We start from the raw sequence: 21178 nt of genomic DNA on the forward strand, positions 1-21178 counted from the left end.
AAAAAGAAGGAGCATCAAGACATTAAAATATCGCATATTGTCTGTATAAAAACTAAGGCATTCTTGCTTTAGCTCTACCGAAATTGTCTTTTCCTGACTTATCTCCTAATGTGCATTTTTTAAAGGTAATTTTATGTCATTTCTGCTTCATTAGTTTATGGTGGAGAGTGTCAGGAAAGATGCGGGGATGACATGCGACAAAGGCTGTGCGCAGGAGTACATGGAATTAATCGCCTTAGCTTTTCTGAGCCACCAGGAAGCCCCATTTTGTAGTGTTCCTGATGTTGCTGCCTCTGGCTTTAATATGGTGCAGGTTCCTGCATGCTTGTCAGGTAGTGTGCATCAGTCCACAACTTCCCTGTCATACCTGTCACTTGGAATATACTGTAGGTGCCTCTGTAATTCATTGATGATCCTTAGGGTACACACACACACACACACACACACACACACACACAGCATCATGTGTATTTTCGTTTGAATAAACGCTGTGTGCATCTTGAATAGCACACAACACAATTATTTCTGAGTTCATGTTTGCCACTGTGACTGATAACGTTTTCTAACAGACTTCTATACATGTAATCCAATCACCAAAGCAAGCACCATTTCCACCTTTAACGTCATATTTATTGTTATTTAGTTACTCAATAAAACATATACAGATATATACAATATGCAGGAAAACAGACGACTGCACTTTACATATTATTAAAAAAAGAAAACAAAAAAAAAACAAAAATCAGTTCGTAAATTGCCGTCACAGTCCTCCATCTATTGTTTCAGAAATTCAAATTCAACAGAAGCTTTATTTAAAGATTACAAGATTGCCTAACACACAGCAAATTTTCTCTTATTTTACATGTGCAATACCAATAGTCTTTTTTTTTTTTTTTTTCAATTCCCTTATTAAACAGTCCCTTGACCTCCCTTGTTTCAGTTCCCATTGGCTGAATTGTATACAAGTAGTTGAGCTGATTTAGTTGATAACAGGGGGAAAAAAGGGGGAGATAATACTCGAGAGAAGAGAAGAGAAGAGAGTTTGCCATCAGCATAAAGAAACAAACTGTATCTATTCTGTGAAGTCTGACAACTACATCAAATCCTAAATGATTAACAGCAGCAAAAAGATACCGGTTAAAATTGACTTTGACAAAGAGGCAGAAAGTTGTATCAGAACTAAAAAAAAAAAAAAAATTCCTCAGTTACATTCATGCATCCTCTGCTCTCACCCCTCCTCCCGTCTCCCTCTCGTCACAAGCCTCTCCTGATGCACCAGTAGGGCTTCCTCGAGTGTCGGGGGAAAATCAGCATGTGTATTTAGTGACAGTGGGACTTAAAGGGGAAATGTGTGTGTGTGTGTGTGTGGAGGGAGAGGATGGCGTACACCGAATGGGGCTGTGAGAACGACTGAGGTGAGAGCAGAGGGGCTGTGGTCAGTAACAGTGAATGTCATGAGAGCACAGTCACATCAACAGACTCAACACTGGTATAGCATCACAGCCAATGACAATTGAGTATTTCTACGTCTTCCGGTTTCGTATTCTCCTCCTTTGACATTTCTATATTTTTCTTCAGAAAAAAAACAACAACAAAAGAACAAAATATTGACTTGAGGTTTTCCAGATGTGGGCGTCGCTGGGTAGAGCCCGCGCTGTATTGTCCAGCAGTGTGTACGCGTGTGTCCTAAAGTGTGGCCTTGTGTGTCAGAGAGAACATGGTATTTGCATGTGTGTGTGTGCGTGTATGCGTGTATGTTTGTATTTGTGTATATGTGTAAAAGTGTCAATGTCTTTCTCTCCCTGAACAGGCAAGAGCCGCTTGCAGTCGTCTCATTGACACCTCTTCATCATCATCATCAACATCATCATCATCATCATCATCACTGTTATTTGTCTCTGACTCTTGCCTTCGTCTCCTTTTGTGATCTTGTTTTCCTACTTGTGATTGGGCCTGATTTCTGTTCAAGTCAGTGCCGCCACGAATGTCCCAAAGCGGTTGGAGATATCAGAGTGGAGGGAGCGCCAGGAGGAGACGGGCCCCCCTCGGCCCTTACTGTCCCCCAGCTCGTCTGTGCAGTGGACGGACAGGCACTGCAGGTGGTTCCCTCCGCTGCCACCTCCTCCTCCGGCCCCGGGGCCCCCGGCTCCGGCCTTACTCTGGGACAGCTCCGATTCTGCACACGAGCACAGACAGGAAAAGGTTAATTACAATTGTACAGTGACTCAGAGTGAAAAACAACTTCAAGCAATTGACATTTTCTAATACAGCTGAAACATTTAAAATACATATTTTTAATTAAACCAGTGTCATTTTCACATCCCACTCTAAATCTGTACTGTGAAATTAATTCAACACTATGCCACCCCCCAATCAAGACTCAACAAGGACGCTGCAAGCAAGGCTTGCTCTCCTCCTCCTCCTCCTCCGCCTCCTCATGCCTTTGGTGACTACACACACATATACACGCGCGCATGCACACACACACACACACACGCACACACATACACATACACATAAAAACACAAACATACACACATTCATTTGCTCCTAGTCAGCTGTGCAAATGAGAAGCACTCCTGTGTGACCTCTGGCCAGGGGGTCAAAGGGCAAAGAGAAAACTGACCTTTAACCTCACTTGACCCAATTTACTGGTATAATGACTCTGCTATGGTATCGACCCTGTGTCACCAAGGTGTCGAGCCCCATATTAAATGTTTGCACCAAGCTCCTGGCAAATCCATACGCAGGTTTATCAAAGGTCACATAAAAAAAAAAAAAATCAGACACATTTAACGCTGACAGCTAAGATGCATGCTTCATCTATGGAGAAAAATCACTTTGTGCCATGTGAGGGGAAAAAAACAGTCAAAGGGAAGATTGACGAGGACAGAAAGTGCTTCGCTAAACTATACGTAAAAGCACCGCGCCACACGTCATCTGCCAAGACACAGAGAGCTGAGGGGTAGAAATGAAGAAAAGTGTGGAAGGCGCAGAACAATGTACAATATGGAAAAGAGACAAAGTAGCTGGGAAAGCGGCGGTGTTGGGCTATGTGTTGTGACATCAGTATTGCATCGTGTGCTTTGGGTTTTGCCTCCAAGCAAGCCCACAGCACAGCCAAAGTGTGTGTGAAGATGTTAGGAATCCTTTGCTAAAATCGGTCTGATAATTCTCCTATCTCCTTGCCACACAGCACACACACACACACACGCACACCGGTGCCTTGTTCCTCAGGTGGCTGGTTGAGACAGCCGTGCGCCGCGCAAAGACACAGAGCTTTACGAGAGCGGGACGACTTTGTGTCTGACTGTAGAGACAGGTAGGAAACAGCTGTGACAAGCTGAAGTACATGTGTCAGAGAAGGGAGAGACTGTGATAGGGTACACAGTCTGGGCACAGAGACGGCACATCACAACACTCCAGTCATCTGCTGCTCACATAACCGGCTGATAAACACAGTGACAAAAAGGGAGCGAGGAGCAGCACGCTGACCTCCGTAACCCCGGTCTCTGTGTCACTCTCCCCGTTTTAGCTCCTCTTCCTCTGCTTCTTCATCGCCTCTTCTTTTGATTTGCTCAAACTGTTCGTTTTTTCCCCTCTCTGCCTCCCTGCTCTCTAAAACCCAGCAGCAGCGGTGACACGGTGTTAAGAAAACACAGCCAGGGAAGGCAAGGCCAAGCCAAGCCAGGCCAGGCCAGGCCAGGCCAAGCAGCCAGGACCACGAGCAGGCAGACAGGCCGGGAGACAGGCAGGCAGACAGGCAGGCTTGCCCCCCAGCCTGTCTGGGCTGCAACCACTGGAATGGAAAAGTGGGGGGATTTGGTAAAAGGTCAGGCAGCCAAGCCTCCCGTTGTTCCCTGTTTCATTTTGTCTCTCTGTCTGCCCGCCTGTCTGTCTGTCTGTCTCTCTCTCTCCCTGTCTCACTCTCCACATCCCAGTCACCCAAGGAGTAAGGATCTCTTGCTAATTGGGGAAGGAGGAAGAAAAAGGGAGAGAGAGGAAGAGAGGCAGAGAGAGGGATGGGGATTTAGAGCAGTGGTGGCGACAAGATCTAACATTTGCCAGAGGGTCCAGTCATACACCTCAGCATGGCAGATCGCCACCCCCTGCCGGCCCCCCCCACCCCCCCTACCCCGCTCCCTCCCCCAGCACCGTGCCCTCCAGCACCCGCCAGCAGCCCATGCTAGCTGGGCACAGCAGGGTCCGCACCGGCCTGAATAGGCAGCCAAGCGTTCCCCTGGCTCACTGCTGACACACAGCAATCTGACAACACGCACGGCCAAAAACACGCCAACCACTGCCGCCACCACATCCAAACCAGGCCTCAGCTGCTGCTCCGCACACGCGCACGCACACACACACACACACAACATCCCAAAACAGCCATGCATAGCACCTAGCCTCATAAATGCAAGGACAAGAATGGTAAAGGCACAAAAAATACACCCATCTCAAACTACACACAATCTGTCTTTTGCTCTCTTTCTCCCTCTATACACACACACACACACACACACACACACACAGAGTTCGTCCCTCCTATAATCCTGGGGTCCATGCTCAGACATGAGCTCATGTGAAAACATATTACTGCTGTTTTTAAAAGCTAAAAACATGACATTAGCGATGATGTCAAAAGAGGGGAAAAAAAAAAAGAAGTCCTTTTAGAGTTGAAAATTTTCCCATAATTATTTCAAGTTAGAGACGTGCAGCCTGACTGAATTGTTTTACAGCTATGTTCACAATAGATTTTTCAATTAGCAGCCCTCAGAAAATGCACCGCTTGTGTGGCAGAACACTTGACCACATCACTTTGTTACGGGATTACAATATCACCGAACATTAGGAGGCACCCAAAGGGGGACTCGAGGAATGTGATTTTTATGGAAAATGAAGGCGCTGCTCTTAAATTTGAAGCATTATCCATGGCAGCGCGTTCGTTCAAAAATGGAAATGGCAGTGTGAAATTCTACATCACACAAGTCTAAATCCCAAATCACCGTGAAATTTTACAAGCAGGGAAATCTTTTTTTTTTTTTTTTTTTTTTTTTTTTTTTTCAATAAGATCTATCTTGTTAAGGCTGCTCAATGATTCGCATTATGTTGCCAGCATAGAATTCATATCCACGGTAATATCTCGATGATAGCCTATTCATCTGAGGGGAACAAGTGCTTAGCATCAACAAACGGGGGGGAAAACACCTAATAAAAAGGCAACAGTCACAGCACAAGCAGCTGTGCCGAGCCACAAATACACCTAAATATCCTTAACCACATTACAGTCAGGAAAGATTACAGCAGCGATGTGTTGAGCAAATACTGAATTTAATGCGCTGCACTTATATCACTATATCTCTCTTCCCTAGTGCGATACTTTGTTATTTAGTGCCTGATAATGACGCCCACACACAGACACACACACACACACACACACACACACACGCACACACACATAGCAGTGGGCTTGTGGAGCCGTCTCACAGACACAGCTAGAGACGATTTACAGAGATGAGCAGAGCTTCTCGGATGTGTGCCGTGAAGGCAGGGAGCAAAGCACACTGCTCCAGTTGTCTGGATGACACCAATGTGTCTGGGAGCCGCATCCTGACACTGGTTTACATGTCACACCGCACACACTTTCACACACACACACACACACACACACACGCCGTGCAACGCGGGGAGGTAAACAATGGCTGCTTGGAGACTGCATTTCCTGGCAATTTAATAATGAACTGTTAGGGTGAGCAATTATTTTTTCAATTAATCCTAAAAGCAACAGCACCGTTTAAAAAAATGACTGTAACCTTCGGAACTGGCATGGATTGTGACTATTTGTTAAATAAATAAATAAATAAATAAATAAATAAATAAAAGCAGAGCAGGAGGGGGAAAAAAAAAAGCTGAATGAAATGTTTGTCTTTGTGCCACGGCAAAAAAAAAATATATGGCGGGAGATGAAAATAAAGCATGCGTGAGAGGGTTCATGTCTACAAAGCTCCTTTTTGGAAGCGAGTCCTACAGAGCCGTCACATTGATTTCCCAGGCCCCAGAATCCCATGCGGCAGGCCTCTGCCCTTTCTATCCCAAGCTCCACTTCCATGACGACACTTCACCTTTAACCTTGCGCTCCCCGGGGCTCGACCCCATCCTCTCTGAACACAAACCAGCCCAATCAGAAGGCTCTGCTCGCTGACAAAAACACCCAAAGGCCTCTGCTCCTATGACAGTGTGTGACATCAGGTCAGATTCCTTTAGCATAACAACTACCACCATGGCCTCGTGTGAGGTTCCTGTCTTTGTCAGCACAATGCGCCCGTCACCATCCGCGGATAAAAACTCGGATTTTAGACCAAAAGAAATGGATCCATCTATTCTAACATTTATAGCGAGACTGGATTAGAAGGCCTTAGGGTTCCCCACGTTCTCTCTGTGTGCCGTGTCATCGCAGCCTCACAAATGACATGAAATGGGGCTCGCTGCTGAACTACAGACACTCCCAAAGAGAAATGACGTCCTTCAAGCATCCCTCATGCAGGTATGTTAGTTTGAATGACGAGCACTGCCACGAACAGAGGCTTGGGACCAGGTATCTCATGCCCTGGGGTGGTTGGGGTTTCGTCGTGGGGTGGGGTGGGGGGGCATGTGAGGCTATCAGCGACCCCCCACTCCACCCGACTGCCGCAGTGTGACCTTTCCCTCAGAGCAGGGAGGATATCTGGAGGGAGTTGGGGGTGGTGGGGGTGGAGGGGGTGAGAGGGTGGGAGGGGGGGGACATTTCTCAGGCAAGGGCACAAGGGTTATTTTGGTTTGAATTTCCTCTCTGTTCTCTGGCCTGCAACAAAAAGGAGAAAAAAACAGAAAAACTTGCCCAGACATGCATTGCCCCCACCATTCCTTACCTCCTTGCTAGCAACACACCCATTCCCATTCCCTGATACATACACATACACACACACACACACACACAAACACACACACACACACACACACACACACACACACACACACACACACACACACACACACAGACACACACACACAGACACACACACACACACACACACACACACCTCCCCCTCAGGCCCCAAGAAGCGCTTAGGAAACTAGACACAAATCAGAACACAGGAAGTGATTTAGTGCCTCCTGCATAAATCAAAACCATGTCCAGAACCTGTCCGCCATGTCATCCAAGTAAGTGACATATTGATCTACTTCCCTGTCTCTATTTTGTTTCAGCATGTTGCTGCACACTGTGTTTTCTCTGGTTTTGCCCCTTTGGAAATCTCAGTCTCTTTGAGAACGGTTGGAACTGTGGCATTCGAAGCACCTGCAGTGACAGGTCTCGTAAAATAAACTATTTACACAAACTAATTCCATATTCTGGTAAAATCGGTATCTGTGAATTCTGCAATTCTGCATTACACGTAGTCATAACTCAATTATCATTCCTATCATTTTTTTATATAACTGTAAACATATCAATTGAATTTGAATTTAATTCATAACACATAAAAGCATAATTGTAAAATGTATAAACACCTGCTCATATTGATTAAGATGTATTGTGTATATATATATATATGTGTGTGTGCGTGTGTGTGTGTGTGTGTACATGTATATATACACACACACACACACACACACACACAATTCTGAAAATACATTTATATTTACCGATGAAGACGAACAGTCCCAGAGTTGCTGAGAAGAAAATGAATGAATTATTTTTTCCTCTATGTTGATGCAAATGGCAGCCATTACCAACCCGCTCGCCTGAAGAGCGAAACCTCAGATGTTCTCTAAAAAAAAAAAAAAATCAAACTTCTTTCCCTCTCTCTCACTCTCTCTATCACTCCATCAGTCTCTACTTCTCCCTCCCAAGAGAAACCGCTCCTGTGTCATAACTCATTTGTCAATTCTTCAATACAAATTAAAGGCGCCTGACGACTACCTGTATGGCAAATAACATAACTGCTGCTGGCAGCATGACAACATCCACACATCTGCAAAGGCATGTGCACACACGCACATGCATGAACACGCACAAACACACACACACACACACACACACACACACGCGCGTGTACTCACACACATGCATACATGCACAACACACACTTTTACAAGCAATATTTGGGTCTGTAGTATAAAAAATAAAAAAAAGAAATATTAACACTAGCCTCTTTAAGTCATTTGGCATCATAATAGTTTTTTTTTTTTATGTTATTTACCGAGACAGTGGACATTGGGAAGCACATCACATACATCAACAATTGAGGGTTTCAAAAAATTCCTGCTCCTCATTCTGCACAGCTCCCAGATAAATTCAGCTTTCCACTCTTCACTCCATCCGCAGAGAATATTTACCGCATGCTGAGACAAGTTTTATTTTATTTCCACACTCTTCCCCAGGGAAAACAAAACACCGGATGAGCTGCTATTCTGAAGAGTTGAAAATCCAGCGAGCAAAAGGCCTGACACCTTTGTTCATCCTTTTCTCTCTACATCAGTCACAAGCACACTTCTTTAATAGGCTTCCTTTGACTGTCACTGGTCCTCAGTGTCAGGAAAAAGCCCAGGACATCGAACACACACACACACACACACACACACACACACACACACACACACACACACACAGGCAGGCAAGCGCGCACACTCAACTCTTGTCTAAATTCCAAACACTTTAAATACACAAGAGGTGTTTTTCGGTCCTGCACTATTTACAAGTCAAGTAAATACTCTTAAATATTTTCAACACATTAGAATTAAGTGAGCGTGTTCTACCAAGCGAGACACCTGAGATGAGGGCTGAAGCTGTGTGCCTGCCACCGAGTCTACATAAATCAAACATTATGTCTGCAGCTGACAAATCCACACTATCAAGTTCCAGTGTCTACAAACCTGCCCTTCGCCACATACGCACGTGCAGACAAGCACGCAAACACACACTTCTGAACACACACACACACACACACACACACACTTATGAGACAAAAATTCATCAGGATAAGATTAAACATCGCCTGGTATTTTTTGGCCCCTACAAGGCATAAAAGTGAGTTACTCTGTAATCGAAAAGGAGGGACAAGAGAGGCATATTGACGGAGCTAAAGTGCAAACTTATGGGACAAGTTTCTCAAACAGTGCATTTTTACGATCCATCTTTTCAGCATTTAAAAACGCCTTATAATGTATTTATATTTCTGACAATACCTGCACACCCAGACATAAACTATCTGCTCTTTCTAGCCTTGATGAATCTGTCAATAACCAAGTCAACTTGCAGGAGTTGCCGGAGGATGAATTACCACTTTTGGAAACAATATTACCAAGACTAATTGCTATGATTATCATAATGATTATCATTACTGCCGTACAGGAGAGAGCAAAAGGCTTGCTGGGTGTGTGTTGTTGAAAAAGTCAATATGAAACACCTTGTAATGACAGGTAGGGAACATGGACTGCCCTAAGCTGTTTTTTTTTTCCCCCATTCATGCACATGCCAATCACCTTTTTCCTTTTCAGAAAAGGAAATAGAAATTACTGGTATGATTTGTGGGATTGTTGTCATACTGAAATGTCAAAGCCAGGTAGTCTCTCAGGATTGTTCTTTAGGTGGAATATCAATATAGCTATTTCGGCAGATTAAACTGCTTTCAAACAGGTAGGATAAGATGTCTTTTCCCTCTTTAAGAAAAAAAAAAACAGACTGACGGAGATACCTAGATCATTATTACAGTTATTCAACTCAGAGGTGATAATTAGGAGTGAGGAGTGAGACTATTTCAGAGGGTTAACTGTGAAGTGTGTTAAGTGTGATAAGAAAAAAAAAAAAAGTCATGTGAATACTCGCGTAAATCGAAGTGGTGAAACAGTGAAAAGTAAAAATAAAAGTAACTGAATCACTTCCTATGCCTGCTGGTTATCAAGAGTACGCATGACTTTCAAACTGAACAGTCAGGTTCTGGCTGAGATATAGAAAGCAGAGGGAAAGAGGAAGAGCGTAAGAGAACTGTGAAAAAAAATGGGGGGAAATAATATCAACTGACACAGTGCAAGGGAATGTGGCAAATGCGCCTCCTTGTACTTCACATCCAGCGCCCCCTTCCCTCAGCCTCCAAGGGGGCATTAGGTGCTCTATAGGCTCTGCAGGCCCTGGGCTGACAGCAGCAGGCGTTACAGAGCCCCAGTGAAAAACCTGAGCTACATGCTATCAGAGAGAGAGACGAGGCCAAGTGTGGGGTCCAAGGGGGGCCATTACTGCAGCACAGATTGCTCTAAACAAGCACACAGGGACCGCAGACAGGGCGAGCCAGGATGCACGGGGTGAACAGGAATCAGCACTGAGAATACAACTCCTCTGCAAATAAGCACAGCCCAACTTTCATGGGCTCTGCAGCACCTTATGCTCATGTTCGTTATGCACTTTAACCTACTTGTCTGTACATTCAGGAACTCTGGGGGCTGCCCTAGAGAATAATATTGTATTTCTACAGTGTGCTATTCAAATCACGGCCAGATTTGTGACTAGTCTCCTCAGACTTAAGACATCGCCTGTAGCACTGGCTGGCTCCATTACAAACACACCTGGCGACAAAATGGTCTAGGATCCCACTGACACTGCAACAAGTTTTACACAGCTTCACGCTGGGTGGGATGCGGTGTTATCGAAGCTGCACTGAGCCCTGAAGGACAATGGAGACACTCACCTACACCAAACTGATCCTTGTCCCACACCTCTGTCACTTGCACCTGATCTGGAGGAAACTCCTGTGCATCACCCCAAGCGCACACACAACCATTAGTGTCACTTCTGTAGCTCAAGTAAGCTTCCCATGAAACCCTGGGTACGATCTATAAAAGTACAAATAAGCATAATCGTCCAGGACATCCACTATTTATACTGTCTGTCGGCGTTCGCTGCGTTTGCAAATAAACTTCTGTAACAGGAAGTCTGGGCACATTCTGTTTGAAGAGGTATGCATGACAACCATGGGATTCATATCGACTAAAATCAAAAAACGACAAATGACACAAAGGTCCGCAAAATTTGTACTTCAAATTTAAAATCATATTTTTTGCAAAACTTCTTATCTATTTTTAAAAAGCTCCTCAAAGAAAATCATTAGATAATTATGGTTTGTGGGATAATATATTTTATGGGAAAAATCATTGTTTAATGTGGCGTTATAAATTTGATGAGTTAATGAAATGCTAGTTTCGTCAGCATGGAAATAATTAAATCCCATTTAAAGTAGCCCCTGTGTGAGCAGAAGAAGCAAGTCCCTTAATGAAATGACGATGACAAAAACAGACCTGGGGGAGTTGTGGAAGTTGACAGGTAGAAAGCTATTTCACCTGGAACAGGTGACCTGCCATTGCATATCACAAAAATACGGTATGTAGATCACAATAATAAAAAAAATAATCATCATCATGATATCAGGTTAACACTACATTTTAGAGTCTGAGTGCACTGCAAAAATGATCTCATTAAGGAGCCTAATTTACTGAAACACAAAGTCATGTTTTTTTCCCTTAAAATAAGTGAAATAATTCCACTTTTACTCAGCACAAATCATCTTTTTAAGGATTTTCTTGGAACAAGTGACATTATCTTGATACTAATGGATTGACCTGCCTTATTTCAAATCAGTGTCACTGAGATTATCTCACTCTCATTAGCAGATTTTTTCAAAAGATCTTAAGGCTCAAACCCAGACTGAGCACTTGTTGAGGTGGATATTTTTTTTTGCAGCATGAAAAAGCCTGTGGGATTTCAGCTCTTATGGAACTACACCGTGGGCTATGACTTATCTTAAATTATTATGTTATTTTGCGCCCTTCTGTGTAGCCTAAGCATAGGATTCAATCTCAAAATCCCCCTCCCCTCCCAAATACACCTCCACCCTTTTTTTCATCTTTGCTGTCTGAAGCACTCAAATGAGAAACTGTCAGGAGCCGTGATTTGTGCTAACTAGCTATCGATCGCTCCAGAGCTGCATGCCTTGTGTCCATGCAGGGAGGGCTGCAAGAGAGAGAGGAGAGCAGAGGAGAGGAGAGCAGAGAAGGCGCACACAATGTATGATGCAGAGGAGACAGAGCAGGCTAACCTTCTTTTAAATGCCCGGAACCGTGAATTTGGAATATGGACAAGACGTGTTTTTATTGTTATCAGCTTTAGAAATTAAAGCACCGAGAGCAAAAGATCAGTTCTTACTTTGCTGCCCCACATCAGTGATTCCGTAATTTTACGCTATGCGCCTGTATTTATCCTCAGTCATCTTCATAAATCAGGATACCTTAGGTCTCCTGCAGGAACATAGGAACCACACAGCGCTAATGTCCTCTGTCTTGTCGTCTTTTAAAATAAATCAAAGTCATATCAAGTGTGAATGCTCCCACTCACAAAACGCAAACTTTTCTGTCATTTCTCGTCTAAGCTACCTGAGAAGGCGGTTAATTATAAGAAAAGCAAAACGAAGGGTACCTTTTTTTTTTTTTTTTTTTTTTTTTTTAAATATATGTATATTTATATAATTCAGTTTCTATCTGTTATTTAGAAACAAAGGGGGTGGAACAAAAGTGACGACTTATTTTTCTTTCTTTTCTTGGCATTTTTATGATTTAATTTGTTGGCGTTGGTAGCTGTGACTTTCCTTCTGAAATCCAAACAGTATTTTTTCACACATGCTCGTTACTGGGGAGAGTAATCAGGTTACAGTAACGCGTTACTCGCCGACGAGCCGCTGCTCGGCTCACATAAACAATGCGCCTGGACTCGTCAGCCTCAGCGCCGTGCGCGCACCCGCCCCTCTCTGCACCCGCACGGATCAGAACAAAGAGGCGCTGGAGACGCGCTGGGGGCCACATTTTCACTAACACACACATCTGAAAATATAGGATATATATCTCAGTGTAAAGGCTAAATAACCATATATCTACATTGTCATGTTTTCACATATTTACGCGGGGAAGGAGGCAGTGGTGGCTCGGCTCTGGCCGTGGCGAATGAATTATGTGTGGCTTACAGGCACGACCCACCTCTTTATGTAGCACTGTCAGCCATCTCTCTGGAGCTCTGGAATTTATTTAGAAAATAAAGGGTACCCCCCAAAAAATATTCAATAATTACAGCTTGCCCTTATTGCGTTTTCTATTAATTAAATGGGAGGAAGTCATTTTATATTAGGCCCATCAATAATAGTCTAATACTAATATAAATATCAATACCAATAAGTATATTAATTAAGTAACATTATTACTACAACTCAAAATAAAAATCATTATCATATGCACATCTGATTTATAATACGTTTAATAGAAGAACGATCAAAGCAGCAAGTTAAAACTGCGCGAAACTCTGAATCTCCATTTACAAATCGCAGTAATCTGTTATTTACATTATAACAGCTGAAAAAATGTCTATGTCCAACTCCCCAAAAATTTTAAACTTCCTTGAGACACTTTGCCTTTGTCTCGGACTTTACTTGTAACTTTGCAAAAGGATTTTGGTTGTATGGACGTATTTTCAAATAAGTAATTATAAAATGAAAAATTTATTATAAGCATTATTATTATAGTCATTATTGATATGCATAAAAAACTGCAAACTAAATTTGGAAATGGTTTTTAAATCAAATACTCCCCATCTAAAAAATTAAAAAAAAAAAAAAAAAAAAAAAAAAAAAAAAAAAAAAAAAAACAAGTTGAAATTGCATGCCTGCATTAATTTTAGCATGAGCCCTACTCCTGGAAATCCTGTCCTGCCAATCTAAAAATCAGTCCACTTTCACCAGGCCTGTATTATCCCATGGTAATAACAAAAACAAACACGTAACAAGGCGAGGGAAACCCCGCTGCGAAAACGCATATCCTCAAAAAGCTATTAATCTTCTCAATGTAGTTGTTCACCCTGAAAACCGAGATAAAGAACCACAGGAAATGTTTACTTTTCTCGAGCTGGTCTTTTGAAGTTCCTCTACAATGAAGAAACCTATAAAAACACAGCATAGAAAAGGCACAATGATAGGCCTACTTTGTTCAGTTTTGTGGCATTTAAAATATTCTGATTATCATTTATTTCTGACTTTCAATACGGACCTCAAGTGATAACTTTCTTTCACAAAAAAAGCCCATCATAAATCAGAAGAGGCGCTTTCCTTTTGTCCAAACTTGAATGGAGTGATGTTTAAATTATCTGTTAGTGAGCCTCTAAAATCCAAAGCCCCAAGTTAAACGGTGACCGCCTCGCTGCCTCCAGAGGCGGCTGTTTGCTCCCTGCACACAATATGAGCAAAAGGTTTTACTGCGCTATGGGGAAGATTCGCCCGATCCGATCGCTCCTATCACACTCCTTTTGACATTTGAAAAAAATATCTATATATTTTACAAGCTAAAATCTACCAGTTTCATAAACAGAAAAAGAGAGCAAACTCAGTCTCACACACTGTGTGTGTGCGTGTGTGTGTGCGTGCGTGTATGCGTGTATGTGTGTGTGTGTGTGTGTGAGAGTGAGAGAGAGAGAGAGAGAGAGAGAGAGAGAGAGAGAGAGAGAGAGAGAGAGAGAGAAGCACAGAGAGGTTGAAAAAAGAGAAGACAAAGTAGGTAAAATAACCAAAGGAATGAGCCTGTTTCATTTACCTTCTTTACTGTTATTTTGGCTCTTGTTTTTTTCCCAGGGCCCCATGGCCTTGTCATCCTCTGGCCCGTCCATCATGGCCTTGTCGCTGGGCACGTACCAGGTGGCGTGCTGCTCTGCCATGAGGGTGTCAAGGTCAATAGTGCCCATTGAGCCCTTCCCAGCATCCGGGCTGCAGCTCGCCAGCTCATTGTCTCCGTTCTGTGAGGGACAGTCGCCATTCTTTTTTCCATTCTTCATAGCCAGCGGCTGGTCCTCTGAGATACTGAATTGCTGCCGCTGTAGCTGGATCTGGGCCTGCAGAATCTCCAGAGGATGAATCTCATCCTGGCCGGAGGTGCTGGACGGGGTTCGTACCTGCTCCATCCCAGGAGTGCCCGGGTGGCTCACCCCGTTGCCCCCTGTGCCCCCACCAGCACTCAGTCCATAGCTGTCGGGAGTCGAGGTAGTATGATTGTTAATGCCCATGCCAAGGGGCTTCTGTCCATTTATCAACCCATGGTCACCTCTCTGCAGTTTGGGTGAGCCGGTGATCATGGGGCTGCGGTTAGGCTTGGTGGCCGAGGCCCCTCCTGCATCTGAGCTGGAGGACACCTCATCCTCATTGCCATAGTGGGTGCTGACATCGTCAGGGAAGTCCACTCGCGGTGAGCTACTGTCAGACTTGGTGACACTTTGAATGCCACTGTCCAGAGAAGACATCAGGTCTGCCTGGTCCCCCAGCATTAGGTCACCTCCTTTCCCCCATGAGGGGGACTGAAGCGGTTTCTCATGGGGTGTACCCCCACCCCTCTCCCCAATGCCAGCCGAGGGGGTCTGCTGGCCTGGACTTACAACAGGGTTACCGTTGTCAGAGGAAAAAAAAATTCCAGGGCTTACATGTCCACTGTCTCTTTTTCTCCTCCCTCTCCCTCTCCCACTCCCTGTTGTTGCTTTCCCCTCACTGCATGGGGTAGCGTCCATGTTGTAATTTGGGGAGAGGGCACTGGCTTCCCCCTGCACCGTCTGGCTTTGACTTGCAGGCTTAGCGTTGCTATTCCCAGTGCCAGGCATCTGGCTGTTCTGGGAAGTGCCGCTCTGAAAATATTCAGGACCAGCACTGCCAGTCCCATTAGCTGTGCTGCTATTAATGTCCTGCTCTGTCTGACTCAGTTTTCGCTTGCCCTCATTTTGGTTCTTCTTGTTGAATGTTACGTTGAGGTTGGGGGCCCCTAGGCTAGCGATCATGTTCTGGCAGGCCGTGGAAAGGGCTGCCAAGCAGCTCTGACCGAAAACATTGTCTTTAGTGCTGGTTTTACTAAAGTTCCCTAGGGAGAGAGCTCCAAGCTTACTAACAGACGACCGCTGGCCTGAGGGGAACTCAGACTGAGGAGGGTAGCTCCCTGGTGAGGTGCTCACTCCCTGGGGAGCGCTGTGGGCTGGCCCCTGACGGTTAGCCCCTCCATAGGGAAACGTTGGCTGAGCTCCCATAGGAGGTGCAGGGAAGTCAGCTGGCCGCCTCTCTGCTGGTGCATTCGGATGCCCTACTCCTGCTCCTGGAGACTGCATCTGTGAGAGGTTGCCCATGTTGCCGCTGAACTGGGAGTGCATGCCCGGGGAATGGAGAGCCTGTACGTGGCCGTCTCCTGGTATCCTCATGGGCTCCTGCATACCCATGCCTGGCCTAAACATCATCCCAGCCCCGTTCTGCTGCAGCCCCATGTCGTGGGCCCCTGACTCATTACCCGCTCCACCCATACGCCGTGACATCATCTCCCCTGGTGGGTGGGACCCCGGGAACCAGGAGTTCTCCTGAGTTACGTGAGGATTCTGTCCGTCAAAATTGGGCATTCTGCCACCATTCTCCCTCTCAAAGTTGGGCTGAGGCATGCTCCCCACTGGGCCTCCATGAACCATGGGGCCAGGAGGAACATCACCGTGATGACCCAGCTGCTGCAAACTGGGTTGCCTCATTCTCTGCTGCTGGTTGCGAGAGGCCATCTGTTTGATCATCATGGCTGCATTCTGCCGTTGCTGCAGAGACTGCTGCTCAGGCCCTGCATGCTGTAGGGGACCTGGGGGGAAACCTTCACTCACAGGTGGGGTGAACTCTCCAGGTAGCCCTGGGTAGGCGGAGGGGGAGAGGTGGTTCTCCATGCCACCACCCCAACCTTCACCACCATGTGCATTAGGGAACTCAAATCTTGGCCTTTTAGCCATGTTCATATAAGGAGAGTCAAAGTGTTGCAGTCTCTGATTCGGGGGCTGCTGGGAGGGAGGAGGAGGAGCTGGCTGTTGCATATTAAACATGGGGTCCCCATAGGGGTGCAGGCTCCTATTTTCCAGTCTGTGAATAGGATATTCAAACTGGTTGTGTTGGCCAGGCATCATGACCCCTCCATCCAGAATGTTAGGGTTGGTAGAGCCGGGCTCAGGCTGAGGGGGTCGGGGGAGGCCAGGGGGGCATGAGTTCTGTCTCGCTATCAAGCCAGCCTGTTGTTGCTGCTGCATGAGAGGATGTCTCGCATTTACCCCTGGTTCCATTCCCACAGGCACCTTTCGGCCATTTCCAAACCGCTCAAAAAACACTCCGTGCTGTGGGGGTGGCTGAGGCTGCTGAGGTTGAGGGGGTGGCTGGTGTCCTTTGGAGATGCCCTGCATACCCGGTGTCCGTGGCATGCCAGGGTTCCCTGGGAAATTCCCACTACCAACTGGCCTTCCTGGCCCAAAATGGGGCAACTGAGATTCTGATTCTGAAGGTGAAAATACAGGTACATCAAAATGTCCAGATGGGGGCTCACTGGGGAAATTATACTCTAATCCCTCAACGGCTCCCTGGTTGGGCATCCGCCGAGGCTCCAGGCCATGAGACTCAGAGGAGGAGGATGAGGAGGAAGGGAGACCATGGAAGGATGCTGCCCTGTTAGGTGACTGGTCCAAGGGTAGACAAGGGGCAGGGACAGCATGATTGCCACTGGGAGGGCCGTGATGTTGGAAGTCAGGCATGTTACCGGACCTCTGCTGCTGCTGGGGGAAACCGTCCCCTGCCTGGCCCTCAGCGAGGGGATCAAATCCCTCTCCGAAGCCCTGCTGTGGTCCCATGCCATTGTTGTTGTAGCCCATTAGCCTGCCACCATGCAAACAGGATGACCCTGGCTCTGGGCCTCCAAAATTCCCACTGAAGTGAGGATGATGTTGATGGGGGTGAGGCTGGTGGCCATGGGGATGTCCTTGATGAGGTTGTTGGTTATTAAAAAATCCATGCATGGGTCCTTGCTGCTGCTGCTGAAGTCCGCCACCTCCATGCATGTCCGAGTGGCCCCGTGGGTGAAAACCCCCATACTGCTCTCCGTTCATGTTCATATTAAGCCCGAGCATTGGTGGCTCGTTCAGAGGGCCCATGCCGGGCTCCACAGCTCCCGGCGGGCCTCCAGAGTGAAAGCCAGGGCTTTTATAATGGGAGCCCATGTTCAGTCTTGGTTGGTTTATGTTTCTCTCTGACTGGCCAGGGTTTCTGCTATTAATCTGAGAACCAAACTGCTCCAGCCCAAACATACTCCCCTGCTATCAATCCCACATGACAGCCAGCTTGCCAGGCATCGGCACACTGTCTGCTTTTTCCGTCTGTCCCCAACAGCAGAAAAAAGAAAAAGAAAAAAGAAAAAATACAAGAAACTGCGCAAAAACAGATACGTTCGTATCTTACTAGGGTTAAACTGCTTTAATGACTTCAAATCTGTTCACTCACCAAATAAGTTCTCATTGTACTGGTTCAACTGTTTATTTTTTCCATCTTCCCCAAGAGCGCGGAGAATAATGGAGATAGGCAGTGTCCAAATACGCACGTAAATAGTGTCCCTTCCCGTGCGTTTGCGTGCGCTTTTCTGCTCTTCTTATCCCTTGTGATTGGACCAAAAAAAATTATAAAACACACTTATTAAACTTGCAGCATGCGTGACCTATCGTATTCCAAAGTTTTTCTGTGCACACTTCTCCGTGCCGAACATGACACAAAAACATCTCGCTAACTTGTAATAGCAGAGCGCACAAGGACTCAGAGTGAACAAACACCGAATGTGATAATTTCTCTCGTCTAATTCATTACTCCAATGCGCTGTTAAATGTCCCGGGACGATTTTTTTCTGGAAGGTCCCATACTGGAGACGACGAAAAGTCCACTTGGAGTCTGTGTTGTTAAATCTAACTCTGTGGCTTTGAAAGGGGTCTTTCTGAAAAAAATGATTGCCCAGTAATGTCCCTTAAAATCACGGCAACTGCAGAACAGGCATCTAGCCAATAGTCCAGTGTGATGTAAAGTCCAGAAGTACGGCTGTCCAACCCATGCACCCGAGAACCGGAGAGTCCGCTCTTCTAGGCGACCTCAACCCCGGAGCGGCTGGGCATGTACTACCCGCACTCCACCACCACGGAGCGGCTTGACAGCATTCTTCACCCGCTGCCGGTCATGTGCCCTGCAGAAGAGCGCAGTGGACTACCTTTTCCCTTCACTGCCTTTCGTTCCCGCTGTGTGCCTCTGCCCGACGCTCGAGTCTGGTCTGGTCTGGTCTAATGTGGTCTGAGTCCAGCTGGGAGCGATTCACGGATAGCCTCACACTCAGCTCTGCCGCTTGGCGCCGTGTGAGATGAACGCGTCCAGAGGAGCCAGCAACAAGTTTTGCATTTCTGCAGCCACTTCCATCCACGAGGTTCCAGCCAATCAGCGAGCTTGGAGAAAGCTTTTAGGGCGGGACATATGTTTTTAAGGTGGTCCGCGGAGTAAATAAGATTAAACCTGCGTGTGTAAATCAGATCTTAAAAATGGCATTCTCAAAGGTTTTGACGAAATCAAGTAGCCTAGGGGGGTCCTAAATATTTTTATATTGACCCCCTCAGCACTGACACTTTCAGAGTGAGCCACACACCCGCATTTGAGAGGACTTTGTCCTAAAGGACCTGCATGATTTTTATTGCTGGATCTCATACAAAACAACTATTTAAGCCTATACGTGGGGAGACAGCTGCGCGAGTGGACAGTGACTCCTATAACTCGATAGTGCTATCCTGTCCTCGAACTGAACTGCAGTGAAATTAATTTATATTGTGCTTTGGACCCCCTTGAGTCCCTTCACGGACCCCTAGGGATTCCCGCGCACCCCATTTTGGAAAACCATAGTGATGTAGCTATGACATGCATTGATCCATTACCAATGATGTGTTGTTATGTTTAGACCTAAAAGTCTCCTCATTACAACACGTTTTCAGCAACATAATTATGCAGTCACAGATGACTTACTGTTGAGTGGGGATAAATGGTTACACCAGCAACGGTTTAACAAATAGGCTACAGCCAAACGAACAATAAACTACTTCACTGGGTTTATACACAAAAATAAATCTATTCCCCTTAACGTGCATAATTAGGCTACTTTAAATACCATTAACTTACAAATTGCACGTTACAATAATTTTGTCCTCAGCTGGCACAAATACAAAACAGACACACGTTTAAATCTGATATAGGGATAAATCTTGGAAAAGAGCGTTTGTGGTCTTTTAATTCAAATGTATAAAATCACAGAAAATACATTTGTGAGTGTTTTAATGGTCCAATAGTGGCATCAGGAGCACTGGTTTGATTTAAGGCTGCTGCTGACTGTGAGGGATAAAACGGATGCCTGTCAGGCTGAAACTGATATTAGAATAAATATGAAGATATAATGTCATCATGTCATGGCGCACGCTCCTTCACAAAACTCGCCCCTTTGACCAATCACAATCACACCAGTCTGTAGTGTGCGTGTGTGTGCGCGTGCATGTATGCGTGTGTAATCTTTGTGGATTAGGTCTCTGTCCTTAGGGAAAAATCCTCCTTAAAAGACCATCTGAACTGAATCATGTGCATGGTATTGGGCCATGGTTCCGATAATCAATAGCATTCTCTTAGTATTACAGCCTACTCTGTGAAATAGCACATTTTTCAAAGCCAAATTAGGATAATTTATGGTCACAATTAATTCTACGATAGGAATTCATCGAGTTAGGTTGTGAGGCGCTATAACTTGAGTCGAGGCATTACATTATTACCAATATTTCCATTTTTATAGGAGATTATGATAGACAAGCGACATAACATACATTGGCATTTACCACCTTTCACTTGTGCAAATGTGAATGTATTTTAATTTTATAACACAATTTAGCATATTACGAAATTTATTACATAATTGTGTCTTATTTTCATTATTGTTATGCAAGAGCAGCTCAGGAAAAATGAGAAATGGGAATGATTAGGTAATGTGGTCTGGTAGGCTGCACGTCTCTGTCTCTCTGCATCAGTGGGGAATTTTTGGGATATCTCAGATCAAACAGCTTTGACTTGGAATTTTCTTATGGATCCTTGTAAAGCGACCAAGATAAAGCCGAAATTCCCATTTTAAAAAGTTCAGTTAAAATGTACTTTATCCTAAACTCAAGATTTGTGGTGTAGTGTAGTGTAGTGTGTGTGTGTGTGTGTGTGTGTGTGTGTGTGTGTGTGTGTGTGTGTGTGGT

The 21178-nt window shown here is 45.3% G+C and overlaps 1 protein-coding gene across 1 annotated transcript; it reads right to left on the bottom strand.

Moving 5' to 3' along the window:
• Positions 1 to 825: 825 nt before the first annotated feature.
• mn1b (meningioma 1b) lies at positions 826 to 19292 on the bottom strand. Its single transcript, XM_030060778.1, has 2 exons — positions 14653 to 19292; positions 826 to 2176 (listed from the first exon to the last, which is right to left on the bottom strand). Exons 1-2 carry the CDS (start codon positions 18182 to 18184, stop codon positions 1965 to 1967), a joined length of 3744 nt encoding a protein of 1247 aa, XP_029916638.1. The 5' UTR covers positions 18185 to 19292; the 3' UTR covers positions 826 to 1964.
• Positions 19293 to 21178: the final 1886 nt, after the last annotated feature.

The sequence above is a fragment of the Myripristis murdjan genome, chromosome 9, assembly GCF_902150065.1.
Source record: "Myripristis murdjan chromosome 9, fMyrMur1.1, whole genome shotgun sequence".
NCBI lineage: Eukaryota > Metazoa > Chordata > Actinopteri > Holocentriformes > Holocentridae > Myripristis > Myripristis murdjan.